The sequence below is a fragment of the Podarcis melisellensis genome (assembly GCF_964234715.1).
Source record: "Podarcis melisellensis genome assembly, chromosome: 3".
NCBI lineage: Eukaryota > Metazoa > Chordata > Lepidosauria > Squamata > Lacertidae > Podarcis > Podarcis melisellensis.
The window spans coordinates 108,585,764-108,605,190 of NC_138530.1; the positions used below are offsets into that span (position 1 = coordinate 108,585,764).

A 19,427-nucleotide genomic window follows, 5' to 3' on the forward strand; every position below is an offset into this window, starting at 1 on the left:
TGGTTGAGCATGTAGAAAATAATTGTACCCAGATGAAAACACTGGCAGCATTAATGTAAAATCAACAGTATAACATATTTAAAGGGATATTATAAAGAGGAGAATGTGGATCAATTGGATAAATAAGAATATGCAGGAATTGGGGTTAAATCAAAGGAGCCTTAGAAGGGTAAGGAGGGAAATCATTGAATGTATTGGTATATTGTAAGACTTTAATGTGGAAATGCATATCTGAAAACTTTTCAATAAAATTATTTTAAAATAATTTTTAAAAGAGAAGGAGGAAACTGATGGAAACATAGACATCACCAGGTAACCGCCTTTCTGGGGTCAGCATCTCCCTACCTTGAAGGGTTTAGACAGTCCATGAACTCCCAATCATCTGCAGGTATAAATGCATTTCGACTCTATTAACAATAAATCTACATTATCTAATTTGTCAAAACTGCTCCCCCTCCCATACGTCACCTGTGAGGTAGGTGTTGTGCGACGAATTGATAAAATAGTGAGACAGAGGCTGGCTCATATCTTCATTCAAATCCAGTTTTTCAGGTGGAACGACTCCGTTCTCCTCTCCACTCAAATATCTCATAAATCCATCCACCGATATCTGCCCTGGGAGAAAAGAAATTCAGGAAGGCACATACTTTAGCTTCAATAACTCAGCTTGCAGTACAACTTCATTTGGATTCAACTCATCCCAAAAGAACAAGACATGTTCAAAAAATTATTTACCCTTGATTCTATAGAGTTTTTTTTCATTCTTCAAGCGATCCAAGAACAAAAATTAGCAGACTGCAACCCTTAGAGTTTGACTTTGCATCTTACTTAAAATGCCAAGGTCCACCAAGCACAACCAGGTGCAAAATAGTAGCTCAGCCCTGGAATGGAGGTAGGTTCTCATGTGTAAGGTAAAGGTAAAGGACCCCCGGATGGTTAGGTCAAAGGCGACTATGGGGTTGAGGCACTCATTTCGCTTTCAGGCCAAGGGAGCCAGCATTTGTCCACAGACAGCTTTCCGGGTCATGTGGCCAGCATGACTGAATTGCTTCTGGTGCAACGGAACGCCGTGATGGAAACAAGAGCGCACAGAAATGTTGTTTACCTTCCTGCCGCAGTGGTACCTATTTATCTACATGCATTGGTATGCTTCTGAACTGCTAGGTTGGCAGGAGCTGGAACAGAGCAACGGGCGGTCACCCCGGCACAGGGATTCAAACCACCAACCTTCTGATCGGCAAACCCAAGAGGCTCAGTGGTTTAGACCACAGCGCCATGTGTAAACACACCCTAATTCTCCCAGTGCTGAAGAGGAGAAGTGGGCCAAACCACTGCTGCATCACATACTTTCACTAATGTGCTTTTTAGGATTGGCAGAGAATAACGTTTCATTTTTATCCAAGGCTACTACTGTGGCTGTGCTGCATTTTCCTCAATTGCAATTAAGCAACTGATTTCTCAGTGCTGGAAATGTCACAACGGAGAGTGTCTGATTGCAGAAAAGGAATACCTGATGTTTTCATCAGGCTTCTTTAATAACTACCACTCAGGAAGGTTGAAAGGATAAATGGAGATGCTTCCCACACATGTGTGTGAGAGAAAAGGACTGGTAATGATCATATAAATAACAGAACAGTGATAAACCATCCAAACAATCCTCTGCATTGTCCCAACACACTGAAGTACCAGTATATCAGGGCAACTTGTTCCTGAGTGTACATAATGGCAACTGAAAGCACAGCAAGGCCACTTTTCTCTACTGCAGGTCAGGATGCATATGTATGGCTTTGTACACATCAGAGAGGGGCGAGAGGTTGTCTTCTCCCCAAGTGCACGGTGTGCTTTGTTTCCCTTTCTCGTAACACCCTGCTCCTGAACACCTATTTGTGAAGCTGACGGATGCACGTGCACAATGTCTGTCTCAAATGCAGACACCTGTCTCAAGTACAAAGTGAATCGAGACTGAATATGCGAGCCGGACTGAAGCTGGCTTGAGCAAAAAGACAGTATTTCTCAAGAAGCTACACAATCAGTGTGGACTGGGTCGAGCCTCATTTGTGTGCAGCTTCCAAGTCTAGCACCGGGAGTGCATCAGATACAGAGTCATCACCAATGTATACATACCCTTGTACAAGTAGCTACAGTTTTAGGCACGTCCAATATGTACACAACCACATATCATGCCGAACCCAGAAGTGACCCGGAAATGCCACTAAAAGTCACCAAAAGGAGTGGAATGGGGAGGGGCCGTGATGGGGTGTCTGCAGGCTTTTTCAATGGGTGTTCTGATTACACATGATTTCATGCAAGCACGCAATGATCCAGGACGCAACACACACACACACACCCAAAAAACCAGAGAGTTGCCTAAAGTTATATTACCAACTGACATGTGAAGTTTGATAACTTCAGAACTTCCTGGTCAGTTCTCACTTAAGTATTATATTTCAGCTGCCAAACAGAGGGCAGTCAACCTGCTAGGGAAATTTTGGAATAACTTTTCATGCTCTTCTACAAAGGAAAAAGAAACATTCCCAGAAACATACGACTAAGTCTTGCCAATGTGCTATTCAGTTCCCATGCGCTTTCATGAGTAGCACTGACAGGTAATGATGCACTGAAATTCTAATATCCTCCATATGCCTGTGTTATTAATAGAATGTCTTCTGCCAACTTCAGTTGGACTCTTTCCAGTCATTTAGTCAACAGAGAAAATAAGAACATAAACTGATTACTCAGAGGGGAGGGGAGAGAAAGTTTCAAGATCATTCTGTTCTGTCTGCTTTTGTTGAATCTGAAAAACTCATTGTTTTTATTGCAAATGATAATGTCAGGCTGAATGTAGATCTCCTGGCAGCCAGCAAGAGTCTCAGCTCTTCAAGGGATTCTCTAAATGGACACATTTTCTTCATGTCCTAATATGCAGCTCTTGTTTAGAAATGTGAACTCATGAGGGATTTCAGAAGACCCCCTGTGAAATGTTTGCAGTAAAGCTCCCTGCTTGCTTCCTCCTAGAATTTTTTTTTGCTATCCTTTTCAGGTGTGCGACACACAGCAGTCAAGACTGAAACAATGACTGCAGAACATCTGCTGGGAAGTGGCAGCCTGGATGTGTAAAGGTAAAGGGACCCCTGACCATTAGGTCCAGTTGTGGCTGACTCTGGGGTTGCAGTGCTCATCTCGCTTTATTGGCCAAGGGAGCCGGCGTACAGCTTCCAGGTCATGTGGCCAGCATGACTAAGCCACTTCTGGCAAACCAGAGGAGCGCACGGAAACGCCGTTTAGCTTCCTGCCAGAGTGGTACCTAATTATCTACTTGCACTTTGACGTGCTTTCGAACTGCTAGGTTGGCAGGAGCAGGGACCGAGCAACGGGAGCTCACCCTGTTGCGGGGATTTGAACCGCCGACCTTCTGATCAGCAAGTCCTAGGCTCTGTGGTTTAACCCACAGCGCCATCCGCGCCACCCGCCTGTATGCTTACTCATGAGCAAATCTGCTGACGCCACACAGGGCATTGCTCTCAGCTGCTTCTCAATAAAGCATGCTGGATTCCTTCCCATCTATTGCAACCCTTCACAGGGAAGCAGACCAGTGGATTAGAGAAGATTTTTCCCTTTGAAGTGGCAAAAAACTTCTCAGCTAGGACTGGGCTGAAATTCTATGTCCAAGGTTCTGCAAAAATATGACACACACACACCCCCCGTGAGAAAATGGTGGCTCTTTTACTGCTGATTTCTTGGGGAGGGTGTTAAAAATGCTTTTAATTGAATAAATTAAGGAAACATCAGAATTAAAATTATAAATGTGTATAATACACACTATTTAAAGCAAGATCATGCCACTCCCATCAGTCATGGCTTCCCCCGAGGAATCCTGAGAACTGTAGTTTGAAAATGGTGCTAAGAGCTGATAAAGGTAAAAGACCCCTGACCATTAGGACCAGTCGTGGCCGACTCTGGGGTTGCGGCGCTCATCTCGTTTTATTGGCCGAGGGAGCCAGCGTACAGCTTCCGGGTCATGTGGCCAGCATGACTAAGCCGCTTCTGGCAAACCAGAGCAGCGCACGGAAACGCCGTTTACCTTCCCGCTGGAGCAGTACCTATTTATCTGCTTGCACTTTCACGTGCTTTCGAACTGCTAGGTTGGCAGGAGCAGGGACCCAGGAACGGGAGCTCACCCTGCGCGGGGATTCGAACCACCAACCTTCTGATCGGCAAGTCCTAGGCTCTGTGGTTTAACCCACAGCGCCACCCCCGTCCTAAGAGCTGATAGGAGACCCTTATTCCCCTGGCAGAGCCACAGTTTTCAGAGTGGTTTTAACTCTTCTTGGGGAACTCTTGGAATTGCTGAACTATTATGGTGAAATAAGAGCATCCCCAAAGCATTCAACAGCAATCTCTATAATAAATCTTGCCTGGATTTTCATTGCTGCTAAGACAGGCATCCCCAAACTCAGCCCTCCAGCTGTTTTGGGACTACAATTCCCATAATCCCTGACCACTGGTCCTGTTAGCTAGGGATGATGGGAGTTGTAGTTCCCAAACAGATGGAGGGCCGAGTTTTGGGGTCCCTGTGCTAGGACACAAAGAGACCTTGAAGGTTACCCTACAGTTGGTATCTGACAGGAGGTAGAAAATCTTTTCTGAAGTGGTATCAGAGTGTAGGTGGGGCAGAACAGATCCCAGAAATTTCATTCTTGGTTCAGGGCAGAGTGAACAAAAGAACAAGCAGTGAGGTAGGTCCTCAATTTCTGGTGCCCCACAAATGTAGTGCCATGGGAGTGAGAGAATATCTGCCACCGAGCATAGCTGTAGGCAGTTTGGAAGTGGAAGGCCGTAAATGCTTGCCTAAGCTTTGGAAATGTGGGCTTTACAAGGTAATCAGCCGTTTGATGTTCCAATTTATAAAGTCTATATCATTTTAAAAATTATTAATTTAATGTCCTGTCTGTCCAATTGAGCACCATAATGGAAAATATAATCACAGAGTTTTCCCTTTGAATTCAGAGTAGAAAACTTACTGAGTGGAATAGGATATGAATCAAGCAACTTCTGATAATTTAAGCTCCAATTTTTGAAGTTTGGTAGCTGTTTGAAACATAACGTAGGGAATATGCTTTTTGGAGACACTGTAGCTCTGTATGGGGACCACAGTTCTCAGGATTCCTGGGGAGCTTCCATGAGTGTTTAAAATGGAACGATAGTGATTTAAATGTATAGGGTACATGGGACCAATGTGTAAGTACAACTAAAACAGACTTGTAAACATAAACCCTAGCAAAACATTTTAAAATTTAAGAACATACTGCTATTTTTGCTCTCCATCAAGTGATTTATTTTTCGCCCACTTCTAAAACGAAAAGGATACTGAAGAATGACTGGCGTGCTGTGTTGCACAACGTGGCTGCTGAGTGACTACTCTCAAAAGCTCAACTGAGAGACAGTTTTTTAATTAAGGAAATATAGGGTGACAGGTGAGCTTATTTTAAGAGTAAGCCAACCTCTTTAATAATACGTGGCCATGGTTCTTTAAAAAGAAAAGGAAGTACAGGTGATATTTAGCAAGTGTATGACAATCTCCATAATATTATGCTATCATGTTCCCATCAACATTTAGTTAAAAATTATCTTAATAGACAGACTGCAGTACTGGATAATTGCAGAGGTAAAGCCTTAAGATTCTGAACAATCTATTTTAAAAGACAACCGTCCCTTGTCAATCATGGATAATGCCTCACTTTACAAGGAATTTCATTCTGAAACACTACATCTGTTTTGGTTTTGCCTTTTATTTTCTCCCTTCTTTTCCAGTTACAATTGTCCCTCTGGCAGGTTAATAAGGGGATTTGCAAACTATGGGTTATATCAATTCCTGGATGATATAATGAGCAGAATGGATTCCCCCTAGTGATATTAGCTTACTTTATCTGTAGTGAATATCCGAGTTTGATTATCCGCTGATTAGGTAGACAGCTAGATATAAGTTAGTTCCCTTCTTCCAGTGAAAAATCTAAAGCAGGGGTACATGTTAACTTTTAGTCAATCCCGTTGGAGACTTCCTAAATGGCAAATCAGCTGTTAAGGAAACTACAGGCTAATAGCCAAGATATTTGGATTATGAGCTTCCAGAGAAGTTAAATGGCGAAAAGCCATTTCTCCACCACTGCCATCCCTATACTGCCTGCTAGCAGCTACTTACTTAGGGGGCAGTTTCCTCTTATAGTTATGCCATCAACGCTAACCAGAAGCACACGAAAATTGGTTTTAAGATTGCCTACATCTGCCTGCTGTTGGCCTGGGATGCAAAATTATGTAGTAATTTAATCCAGAGCGGAGGGATAAAGGAAAAGGAATCCTTAAAATGGGCACCCCTCCTGTTTTGTTGCCTGAGATGGAGCAACACACACTGCAAAAGATACATTGTACCTGAGGCCAATCAAGTTATTTTGGCACGTGAGGCAGAAAATCCCACAAGAACGTTTTCCTCTCCTTGGCAGGAAAAAAACTACTACTACTACAACAAATTAAGTATCTAACGGGCTTCCTTCAGCCTGTCCGTTCATGTCTAAAACTACGCTTGCCAAGCTCTGTTGTCCTGTTATAGACGGGATGCCGACATTCTCTCTTCGGTAATCAGGCCAGACTGCGGAATTCCACATCAGAAAAAGCTATATAACGCCCAAAGTACCTGCCTGCAAACTGCACTGCTGTCCATTTCACTTAGTCAGATGCTAGTAGCCACTATAACCACACACTGCTGCTGCTCACCTGAATAAAATATACGCCGTGCCCAAATTCTCTTCCTTCTGTCTCAAAGGCAGAGACACTAAGTATGCTTTCTGTTTCAATCAAAGAAAGGCTGAACCTTGTGTCCCCATGTGGATACTGCCTGCTCAAAGGAGAGAGAGGCTGGCTACTGTGACCTCACGATGCTGCCTCCCTGAAGGAGAGAGAGGCTGGCCACTGTGACCTCACGATGATGTTGCCTCCCTGAAGGAGAGAGGCAGGCCACTGTGACCTCACGATGATGCTACCTTCCTGAAGGATAGAGGCTGGCCACTGTGACCTCACGATGATGCTGCCTCCCTGAAGGAGAGAGGCAGGCCACTGTGACCTCATGATAATGCTGCCTCCCTGAAGGAGAGAGGCTGGCCACTGTGACCTCATGATGATGTTGCCTCCCTGAAGGAGAGAGGCTGGCCACTGTGACCTCATGATGATGTTGCCTGCCGGGAGGACAAAGAAACATGCCCACATGTTACCCATTGCTTTCATGAGAAAGGTACCCTTTGCACCCAGAATTTGTCAGACAGGATTTCCTTGGCTTTTTTTCCTTTCTCTCGCACACTCTCAAATGTAAGGGCCACACTCTTTAAGTAGCCCTCAATGTCCCCCAATGTTTTTAAGGACTTCTAACTCTTAAGAAGGCTGGTCGCCGAAGAATGATGCTTTTGAATTATGGTGCTGGAGGAGACTCTTGAGAGTCCCATGGACTGCAAGAAGATCAAACCTCTCCATTCTTAAGGAAATCAGCCCTGAGTGCTCACTGGAAGGACAGATCATGAAGCTGAGGATCCAATACTTTGGCCACCTCATGAGAAGAGAAGACTCCCTGGAAAAGACCCTGATGTTGGGAAAGATGGAGGGCACAAGGAGAAGGGGACGACAGAGGACGAGATGGTTGGACAGTGTTCTCGAAGCTACCAGCATGAGTTTGGCCAAACTGCAGGAGGCAGTGGAAGACAGGAGTGCCTGGCGTGCTCTGGTCCATGGGGTCACGAAGAGTCGGACACGACTAAACAACTAAACAACAACAACAAACTCTTAAAGCCCTGCTGGCTGCCTTTGGAGCGCTCTCTCTCTCTCTCTCTCTCTCTCTCTCTCTCTCTCTCTCTCTCTCTCTCTCTTGTGTTCACCTCCTTCATGCAACAAGGCACTTCTGTAATGAATAGGGTTGATGAAAACTAAATCCGAAACAAAAGCTAAAGTTTTAAAACGGCTGAGACTAAAATTAAAAATCAAAACTAAAATGTTCCCTCCATCGCAGACCAAAGCATCATATTCTCATTTCAAGGAGTTTGGTGAGATGGGAAGGGTTGGTGATTTCTTCCCAGGAGAGTTAAAATGACAGCTACAATCAAATCAATAAAGCATCCTTGTGGAACATATTTGAATTCCATACACCTGGATGCAAAAAATACTGTAGCAGCAGTTGCAGCAGCATTTCGCCCTGGCTAATCCAAGTCTATTTTCCAGAGAGAGAGAATTCTACATCTGATAGATATGGGCAAAACCTCTCAGCAAACACTCATGCTACTCAGCATCAGACTTGCAAAATCCAACCATAATCCATGCCTTTTCAAAGCATACAGCCTGCAATAAAAATGAACAAATCTCAACACCAAGTCAAATAAAGCTACACTTGCCCACTCCTGTATTGCTACCTTCACAATCCCTTGCTGTTTGGCAGCCCCTATCACTGCTGCTTTGTTTTGTATTGTGGATTTATCTTCTTGATCCATTTAATTAACAGACATAAAGTGCTTCCTTCAACTTCCAACTAGTTGCTGGAAGAGAAATGCTGCATAAACAGTCAGGAGGTTTTCACATTACAATAAAATCTTTGGCTGAGCTCATAGCTACGCCTCATTAACACGGGAGACCAGCTGCAAACAAATAAATGTTAGCAAAAAGGGAACAACTTTATAAATTGGATCAAATTACACCTTTTCATTTATTTGTAGTTTATTTATATTTACATGTTATTATAAAACGTTCATAGATTAAATTGTGTGATGTTAATTAAGGAAGTCTGGGGACCACAGTGGATTATGAGAAATTTCATTCCCCTTGCTTCCCTTGTGGTAAACTAAAGAAACAGGGCTGAGAGGTTTTCAAAATTGTATCTTAATTCGCATAGTTCCCAGAGGGCACAGATTGTCTCTTTCTCATTATTATTTTGCAAAATACAGGTCCCTACACCAAATTATTTTGCGATTCAAGACTCAGTGCAAGCAGACAGGGGCCAGTGACTGGTAGCTTCTACGTTAACGGGCACAAAATTATATTTTTTGGTAGCCAGCGAGATGCTGGGTAAAAGGTAAAGGTAAAGGTACCCCTGGACAGTTATGTCCAGTCAAAGGCAACTATGGGGCTGAGGGAGCTGTGTTTGTCCACAGTCAAAGGCATCTGAGGCTGAGGGAGCTGTGTTTGTCCACAGACAACTTTCCAGGTCATGTGGCCAGCAGGACTAAACCACTTCTGGCACAATGCAACACCGTGACAGAAGCCAGAGTGCATGGAAATGCCATTTACCTTCCCACCACAGCACTACCTATTTATCTACTTGCACTGCTGTGCTTTCAAACTGCTAGGTTGGCAGGAGTGGGGACAGAGCAATGGGAGCTGACTCCGTCATGGGGATTCAAACCACTGACCTTCTGTTTGGCAAGCCCAAGAAGCTCAGTGGTTTAGCCCACAGCACCACCCATGTCCCTCTGGGGACATGGGTAGGAGCAGCAGGAGCCCAGATTGCCACTGAGCCCCAATCAGTGTCACTAAATCTGGTGCCCACCAAAGCCTAGTGGGGAATGTCTGATAACATGGAAATGATAGCTGCAGCAGTACCAGGGACTCCAGAGAGTAGGATACACCTGTTAGCTAAAAAGCACATGTTGACAGGAATGGGGAAACCTGTGTTCCTCTGGATGTTGTTGGACTTCATATCCCATCAGCTTCAGACAGCATGGATAATGGTCAGAAATTATGAAGAGCCACAGGATTCCCCCAATATCCTCTAGTTTTCTGCAAATACTTCCAGTCTCCTGCCTCTCTCCTAATACTTAGCACCTTGCTAATTGCATTACATCCTCAGGGAAATGTTTATAGATGTCTCTTCAAAGTACCCACTACCTAGTTTGTATAGTGACCTAATGCACTTTAAATCAAGGTTGAGAATCTCTGGCTCTTGGTCTCAATGCAGCCCTTGATGCCTTTGAATGGAGTCTGTACCTTCCCTCCCGTGACTTAATCCCCTGCACAGCAATTACTCTGACAGACCACAAACAAGCTCCCATTAGTGAAACTGGGAGCTCACCCCCCCCCCGGCGCCAAAAAAAAGCATAATTAATAATAATAATAATAATAATAATAATAATAATAATAATAATAATAATAATGGAAACAACAGCCTATGTTGAGCAGGAGGATAAATTAAGGTCCAAGGTCCTTCCCAGGTCTAGAGTTTAAAGTGCTCCATCCCCAGAACAGAAACTGATCCTGAAACAATGAATAAAGACTATTAATCAGAAATCTAGCACCTGCACTCATCAGGAAGCAATACAGTGGTCTGAACCTGCACACAGGAAGTAGTTTATTAAAGGCACAGGAAATCTCAGTTGTGCTTTGCCTGTCTACATTATGCAGGTTGGGCTGCAATTTACATTTTATTACAGCAAATAAATAAAAATCATATCTGAAAACACAAAGAAGGATAGTGGAACATAATGACACCAGGGACTTTTGCGTCACAGCACCTTCATCCCAGTAGATATCATATGAATGGAGAGTTCGTTCCCATCATGAAAAGCTGCAAGGTCTACACATGGCTCCCCAGAAAGCAATCCAACATGAAAACAAGTGATTGCTTATAAGATGGGACTGCCCTCTTAGAAAAGCCTGATCACATCAACTAGCCATTGCAGATGCCAAATCCCTCCTTCTACCTCGCTTTTGTCCTTTTTAGGCCCATGGCCTTGCTGGCTCTGCAGATAAACATCTAGTGAATGTTCTGCGAAGACATTTTCAGCTTCCTTTGCCGTGGGCTCTGCCTCTTGCAAAATGTGCTTCCGTCAGTGCCCTTGTTACCACGAAGCATGACTTATGAGGGATGTGGTTTATGTCAGATGCTATATTTAAAAGTGCATTGTACTATTAAGGTGTCTTCAAAGTGGAAAAGCGGGGCCCTCCCTGCTTTGTACTAGCTCCTGCCTCTACGTTCTCCGTTGCCTAGGAGACAGACCCATCAACTTGTACGCAGCAGACTTTGACAGGCGCTTCTACACTCTTTAGCAAACATAGATTTAAAACAGTGAGGCCAATCTGTCTAAAAATTGACAGGGGGGAAGATGCTTCTTAAATCAAGGCTGAGATGTTATGGTTCTGTTTATGTGTGGTGAGCCCCTACGCTGGAGGTAAGTTTTTGTTTTTAAACAATGCTTGCAGGCTTGGAGGGGAAACACTCTTCCTTTCCTCAGTGCACAATAAATTCTACATCTTGGTGTAGATATATATTCAATCATTTCTTTAAAACAAAAAACTCCACTCTGATTTGAACATGTGATGTCTGAAACAAAATTTCTCTCAAAATATTTGGGTCACATAACTTTTTTGTGGTTTTGTTTTGTTTTTTTGAGGGAGGGATTCATGACCATCCCCTAGGTTTGTATTCACCAAAGCTGAACTTCTTCATTGTAAAGTCTGGTGAAATTCCAGTGCAGGGCTGGGGAAGGAATCCCAGTAATGGAGACAGCAGTGCTTGCCTCTTTTAAAAAAGAAATAAATCAAGCCTTTGGTATATACAGTCAGAACAAAACCATCAATGTGCCTACACACTCCCTTTTAGGTGACAGAGTTTATGCTGGGTGTTGAGAAAGTATAAGCAGTATATCTCTGCAATATACAAAATCACAAGGGTGTCATCACTTGGCCACAGACAGGTAGCATTGTGACACGTAGCGTGATGAGCTGCTGGGCTGTTAGGCAGGTAGGTAACCCAGGTGAGGAGAGAAGGAGGTATCTGGAGGATAGAGATGCAGGCACAAGAAATGTGAGGAGCAGGGAACCAGAGGAGGAAAACAGGGTCAGGTGAGCAGCCCAGGCAACCTGCAGAGGTTTGGTGAGATCTGGGAAGGCGGGAGTGTTGGCAAGGTGTAAATACATTGTATGTGGAGCTGCCTTTAAAGATGGTTTGGAAACTCCAAGTGGTGCAGAATTTGGCAGCCAGATTGCCGACCAGTGCAAGATGATCTGAACATATAAAACCAATTCTAGAACACCTACCGATTGCTTCCCAGAATCAATTCAAAATGCTAGTTTGGACCTAGGAAGCCTCAGGACCCCAAGATCTCAAGGACGCCCCAATCTTACTGATAACTTCCTTAGGTTACCTTAGGATCTAAGGCAGGCATAGGCAAACTCAGCCCTCCAGATGTTTTGAGACTACAACTCCCATCATCTCTAGCTAACAGGACCAGTGGTCAGGGATGATGGGAGTTGTAGTCCCAAAACATCTGGAGGGCTGTTTGCCTGTGCCTGATCTAAGGCAACGCAGATTTATCCATGTATCATCAAATGTGTATTTATTTGTATGCTAGTTTTCGGAAGTGTTTTAACTATGAAATCTATTATAAAAAATTTAGCAAAGCAGCCGCCATATGGCGAAGAGATATTTGGGGAAGTGGCCACAAAGAAGGGCTACATCCAAGTAGGCACAGGGAGAGTGGCAGCCTCAGTCAGGGGCGACTTCTGCTTTTCTCTTCCATGGCACTGCCACCTCTGCATGCCATGCCTTCTGTTCCCTCGTGTATCCCTTTGGTCTTTGCCAAAAATGTCCTTCTTTGGGGTTGTAGTGATGTTAGGAAATCTTAGTTAGACAAACTTTGGTCAAGCTGAAGAAAAGCATTGTGGGAGAACCAAAGACCAGAAGAACTATGGGGGATGTGTATTTGTTACTTTAAACCGTAGACTAATTGTGAATAAGTTATCTCATGCATCTGCAGGAAGGAAACTTTCCCAAGTGATTTGTGGGTTTTAACACCTGGTTATCTAAGATGCTGTCTTTATGTGAATGGGGCTATCAAATGGGGCTTTATGTGAATGGGGCTATCAACAAGGAAGGAGAATCTGGTGGGGGGGGAATTGGGAGGAACCCTTTCATCCCAAGGTCTTGAGAACAAATAAGCTCCAGCTGTCACAAGCTGAGTTATCACCCTACTAGGCGACCATTGTTAATTTTTAAATTAATCAGAAGAACTGATTAGTCCTTGGGTCCAATTACACGTGGGTTCTCAAGGATAAAATTGTTTGGAATGGAGCCTTTGGCAAGCACAGCATCTGCCCGGCTTACCAACATGCTGGCAGTCGCCATTCATATGTGTGTTCTTTGTGATGTAGAATTCCTGTCTGTTATCTTGGAAAGTGGATTCAGCCGAGAACTTTCGAACTATCCTAAGTCTTCTTTTGTTCCCGTTTGTGAGTATGTTTAGATAGCAATGCTAAACAATGTTTTTATTTTCATGTTTGAACCCTGTAAGAGATGTGCCTGCTTTTAAGTATGATTAATCTTGTAGTTTTTTAAATAAATCTTGGAAAAGGATTTTTTCTGTTTTGTTCTGTGTGCCTTCTGTGGGGGAAGTCTAAATCCAAAGCCTGACCACTTAGCCGCATACCAGACCTGTTGAATTTCTGTCTGCAATTGTGGTAAAGCAATGCAGGGTGGTGCAGCCGGTAACACTGAAGAGTAATCTTCTTCCTTGGGTTACTCTCCTGGGCTATCCCCGGACAAGGGAGTGGTGGCAACATTTACCATTTTATTGTGTTTTGTCCTGAAAATAAAGCTTCTGCACACCCCTCTCCCTTGTAGCTGGGTCCTGCCGGAATTGGAGGACAGGTGGAAGAGGTGGAGGTGTGCGCAAGAATGCTACAGGGGTGCTGTCCGTTGCATGCCAAGGCCCCATGACTCCATCGCTCCCTTGGTGATGAATCCCCAGAAAAGACAGCAACATATACCATATTTTTTGCCCTATAGGACGCACCGTCCCATAAGGCGCACCTAGTTCTTTTGGGGGGGAAATAAAGGGGGGACAATTTTTCCCCCAGGCGCGGGGCTGGGGCGGGGGAAGCCTGAGCTTCCCCCGACCCCAGCCCCCAGAACAGACAACTCTCCAGAAGCCGTGGGAGCCCAGCGCAGGGCTCCCACGCCTTGCGGAGAGCTGTGCGAAGTCTGGGCGCGCTGAGCTCAGCGCGCCCAGCCTTCGGCATGCAGGCAACTCTCCACAAGCCGTGGGAGCCTGGCACGGAGATCTGCGTGAAGTCTGGAGAGTGCACACCAACCCCTCTCTCTCTCCAGGCTTCAGCGAAAGCCTGCAATTGCCCCATAGGAGGCACACACATTTCCCCTTCATTTTTGGAGGTGAAAAAGTGTGCCCTATGGGGCGAAAAATACGGTAGTTTGTGTTCAAATAGGCCAAAAAGGATTACAGATGGCAATGGTTTGGCTAGGCATTGGGTGAAGCCATTTATTCCACTCCAGCCTGATGAAAAGCTGAAGAGGAAGGCTGGGGCAGGCCTCAATTTATTCCCCCCGGGAGCAGACCCAAGAATGCCCATTGGCCACCTGGGACCACTCTCTGAGGAATTCCCGCAACAAAGCCTGCCCACCACTGGCCAATCCGCAGGCAGGCCTGCATTCGTTCCCAGTCAGTCGCCAGATCACAGGGGTGGCCGTTGTCAGGTCGCAACACCGCCTGACCTGTAAAGGTCAGCAGACTTCTCCTAACTCTCCTTCTTCCATCTCTCTTCCCTGGGTCTGCTTTGTTCTCACCTCAAACCTTGGTCTCTGGTCACCATACAGACAAATATGGAAACATTGCTTAGACACAAGCTAACCTGGGCAGCTGTGTAGGGAGGTGGCTAGAATCTGAAGGGCAGGTTCTTTTTGTGTCAGTCCTGGGCATAGGAATTGTGTAGAGAAATGTGAGGAAAGGAAAATGGATTGGTGTAGTGGCGGGTGTCATCACAAAGGCTCTGAAAGTCTTGTGGCAGTATGTGTGTGCGCACATGCACATAACTGTCTGCAACTGTACTCTCACCCACATCTACCTGCGACAAGACTGCCTTGTCATAAAATGGAAAATGGCGGCAATGGTTGCATGCAGACTGTCTTTTTGAAAACTTTTTTTTAAAGGCAAATTTATGGCAAACAAGCCAGCTGCTTTCTGAATGCTCCTATATACTTTCTTCTTTATATTTTCCAGCTTTATTTTTTGCTAGTTGAGTGCAGATGTGCTGCTGTTTAATTCGTATGCGAGCAATATGAGTGTGAAGATAGTGCCTTGCATACATTTGTGTCTACACTCAAACTGTGGATTACGTTTGTAAGTGACTATTCCCAGAAAATAAATAAATCAAGAAGCGGGTCTGGTGGGGGAAATACTGTCCATATATTAATGTGTTACGCAGACCAGACCAGAACTGAGATGTTAGTGGGGCTTCTCTCCAATTGCTGAATGAGAGGCGACAGGATCGTAATTGCTTTTTCTTATTAAATGTATCACTGACGGTTTGCATTTCTCTTATGACTTTCATCTCTGCTTTCTTTAAAAAAACAAAGAAAAAAGCACTCCAAAAACAACTTGGATGATTTATGGAAAATTCAATGTATTTAAATATGAGCTCAAATATAGGGTGTGTGTGTGTGTGTGTGTGTGTGTGTGTGTGTGTGTGTGTGAAATGGCCATTCAATGTAAGAAAATGTCAGCTTTAGAGAAGAAATCTCTGGAATGTATGCAACTGCACTGCATTGGAGGAACAGAGAGAAGAATCAGGACCTATATGCTCTCCAGATCATTATAAGCATACAAACACCCCACTCTTAACAGGCCCCCTACCCCTCAAACAATACTCAGCCCACAACAAGATGTCTGTCATGGGGTGGAGGGAGAGACAAAATCTTGAGGCACTCTGGCCCTAGGTTGTGTATTTCTTGATGGCATCCTGATCACACAATTCCACTAATATATTGCCCATTCTGCAAAACTAGACTTGGAGGGACTAGGACATGAATGAGAGAGGGCAGGCATTCTCTCTGCTCTTGGCTATTACCACCTAATCATCCAGGAGAATCCTCATGATGTAAAGATGGGGGGTGGGGGGTGGGGGGAATGGTAGTAGTAGTAGTTAAACAGATAGACGATGCACAAGTGAACTACAACCATGTAAAAATGGTAACTCTGAAGATGGTCAGAATCCGGTGCATTCAAGGTGGTACAGCAGTAACCACAATTTATCATCTATGGGTTGAATCCAACAATATCTCTCTCGGTCCTCTATCTGCCCCTTAAATTCCCCCCTCCAGAAAAAAAAAAGAATCTGCTTTGGAAGATTGGGGGTATCAGCAGAGTAAATTTGAAGTGGGCAGATCTAGGGGACATACAGAGATAGGAGAAGAAGTAGAAGTACCATTGCAGAGGCAGAAGCTGTTCCACTCAGGAAAGAACTTGGTTGGATATATGGTAATCTTATAAATTGTAGGGCGGCACTTCCTGTATTGACTCTGAAAGTCAACACATGCACTGTCACTCACACAATGCAGTTGAATATCTATACAGTTCCGGTATGTGAGAACACGTGTGTGAACGGCCCTAAAGAAACTCATTTACATAAGGATAAAAAAAAATAGAATTTCATATTATTATTGAACAGCCACTTTTACATACTGTACTGGTATGACTGTGGAATGCTTGAATGAGGATGAGGAAAGAAGTCTCAATAAATATAACATGGTCTCCAGGCTGTTGCAATGCTTATCTGAACAGAACTGAAGAGTATATCTTGGCCAAAAGCCCAGCTTTGCTAGTAACATCACTAAAGAATTTCCCAAAAGCATCTTTCCCGATTATGACAGAATGCTCATCTATCCATTCTGAAGTCCACTTAGCATAAACACCTTATCAGCACACGCAATGCTGTGCTGCTTCCACCATTGGCATTATCAAGCAGTAAATTATTTTGCTCCGGTTCAGTGTTTTCTTATGGCTTTCGTTTTACTCCGCAAATTTCAAATTCAAGTAAATAATTATTGTCCTGGTGATTACGTTTGCACACTCTGAATTATCTACCCTACAAAATGAAGAGCAGCAGGAAAACTAGCCCGCCCCTCCCCCCTTCACAGAAGTTCCAAAGAAAGTGTTTAAATGTTAACTACTTCAGGGCTGTCAAATCTTCAGTCATCCGGCCAGAAATATGATTAAATTTGAACCAGTGTGTATCTCTCTGTTGCAATTTGTTCATTGTTTGAAATCGGCAGCAGAATACTGAAGATAATGAAAATGACTGACCTTTCTTAGCCAGACTATTATTGGGTTCATATTTCTCAATCAGTTGCTGAACCTGTTCCTGCTTCAAGGGTGGATAAAGAATTTCATTTAACCGTGGGTCTCGTTGCTTCAAGTTTATAAATTCCATCATCTGGTCAACAGTAAGATACGCTCTGCCTTTGGCGCCACTGTAAAAAATTGAAATGGGAAAGGGAAAAGAAAAGAAAGATTACCAAGTGCATTGTTCTCCCCCCAGTGCCATTTTGCAATATTCCTCTTCAAATCATCAGGTTTCAGCTAAACACCCATGAAACGTGTTATTTCATTAATAGGTGTGCATTAAGAAATCAATAAGTAGGTGGACTGCCCACTTGAGCTCCAACCCCCAACCCCTGCATTAAGATCAGAAGTAAAGCAGAACATAGGCCAAGGGTTAACTTTCATTGCTCTTCTGACTCCAGCCTTAAAGTCAGAAGACATGAAGAGAGGTGGGATGAGGGACCACTGTGATGAGCCTTAGCAGTACCAAGGCAGCTGATCTCACATGTGATTCCCTGCCACCACTTCCCTAATCCACAGGTGTGACTAAAGCAGTAACTGCTCACTGTGTCCTGCTATTTCACCTGGAAAATAAGCATTCACAAGCCCAAGTGAAGCAGCACTGGAAAGGGCTGGAGCTGGTTGGGCATGCCTGAAGCTTTATTGAAGCACTGATGGGCCAGTTGCATTGAAAGAGCAAAAGAAGACTCCCACACCCAGTCCAAACATCTCATCCCGAGAGCCAAATTTACATCTGGCACCAGCACTTGACATACAGCTTGACACTACCTGAATCGCTCAATCTAGCACAGTCTTCCAGGCTGATGTTTACTACTTTATCCAGGTTTATACAAGCTTGCTTAGCTAAATGTGTAGCAAGTGTGGCAGATATTTTACACATAAAGGTAAAGGGACCCCTGACGATTAGGTCCAGTCATGACCGACTCTGGGGTTGCGGCGCTCATCTCGCTTTATCAGCCGAGGGAGCCGGCGTACAGCTTCCGGGTCATGTGGCCAGCATGACTACGCCACTTCTGGAGAACCAGAGCAGCGCACGGAAATGCTGTTTACCTTCCCGCCGGAGCGGTACCTATTTATCTACTTGCACTTTGATGTGCTTTCGAACTGCTAGGTTGGCAGAAGCAGGGACTGAGCAACGGGAGCTCACCCCGTCACGGGGATTCGAACCGCCGACCTTCTGATCAGCAAGTCCTAGGCTCTGTGGTTTAACCCACAGCGCCACCCACGTCCCTTATTTTACACATAAATATATGTAAAAAGAGATGCCAAGTACAGGCGAAGACACTTTTAAAAATATGAGAATTTGGTCATCTTTAAGCTCTGGCCCTATGGTAAACTGAGCATTTGCTGATATGCAGTGATGCTTCCCTGTTGCTTGGCCAGCATCAGCTGGGACAATTTGCCTGAGGACTGAAGTGTCCCCATATTGACATCCATTTCCTCCACTTGACCCTGTCTCTCTCCCTGTGTGTGATTCATGCTAGCAACAGCAGCACATCAAGAGCAAGGCACTCCACAAATCACATAGAACAGCTACCCCCACAGGTTTATGCCTGCAGGCAAAACTCAGATTTGCATTAGGATGATGGAACATCCCAGCAGTGCACATCAGGTCTCTGCATCCCATGGTTAAATGGTGGGAAGGAAGAGTGCTTTAGAAGCAGTATCTACATGCTGTTGGGAAAAGAAGATTGCCGCTGTCCTGGATTCCACCGAGAGGAAGGGCAGGAAATGAATGGAATAAATAATAACTAACAACAGTAATAACAGCAAGCAGAGGCACTTTTGCAATACAAGGACTTTGATAACCTAAAGAAATTCATGGAAGGAAAGTTTCCTCTCTTCTCCTCCCTGCAGCAACTTTCCCAAGCCTCATTGCTCATGAGAGCCCAGGATCCTCCAGAGAGGTGGGCTTGTTGTGGGTTTTTTTGTGTGTGTGTGTGTGTGTTTGCTCACTGGGCCGGTTTGTGTGCACGATTCTGGGGCTGGCAGAACACGCCCTTTGCCACTGGGAGCAAAAATAAACAATAAATGAGCAGAAAACAAAATGTGAAGGTTTCCGTAATTCCTTACAGCTCTTGGAAGATGTGGTCGATTTCAGGTCGAGGGCAAAAGTTGCTCAGAAATTCTCTGTATATTTCAGGAGTGAAGTCATCTTGAGGAATTGACTCATTCTGCAAAGGGTAATTCAAATAAAATAGGTAAAACTGAGTTGCTCAGACTGAATGACACCATCACTAGGTCTTTACATCAGTACAACACCAGGGAAGG

General features: G+C 44.4%; 1 protein-coding gene across 3 annotated transcripts in view; it reads right to left on the reverse strand.

Moving 5' to 3' along the window:
* The window catches only part of PLCB1 (phospholipase C beta 1), a 455,075-nt gene that overhangs the window by 133,903 nt on the left and 301,745 nt on the right, over positions 1-19,427 (reverse strand). For all 3 annotated transcript variants that reach the window (XM_081906043.1, XM_081906045.1, XM_081906044.1), the window contains 3 exons: positions 19,230-19,330; positions 17,118-17,284; positions 469-615 (listed from right to left, as the gene is read on the reverse strand). In XM_081906043.1, coding sequence (XP_081762169.1) covers positions 469-615; positions 17,118-17,284; positions 19,230-19,330 — 415 coding nt within the window. The remainder of the gene's footprint in view (positions 1-468; positions 616-17,117; positions 17,285-19,229; positions 19,331-19,427) is intronic.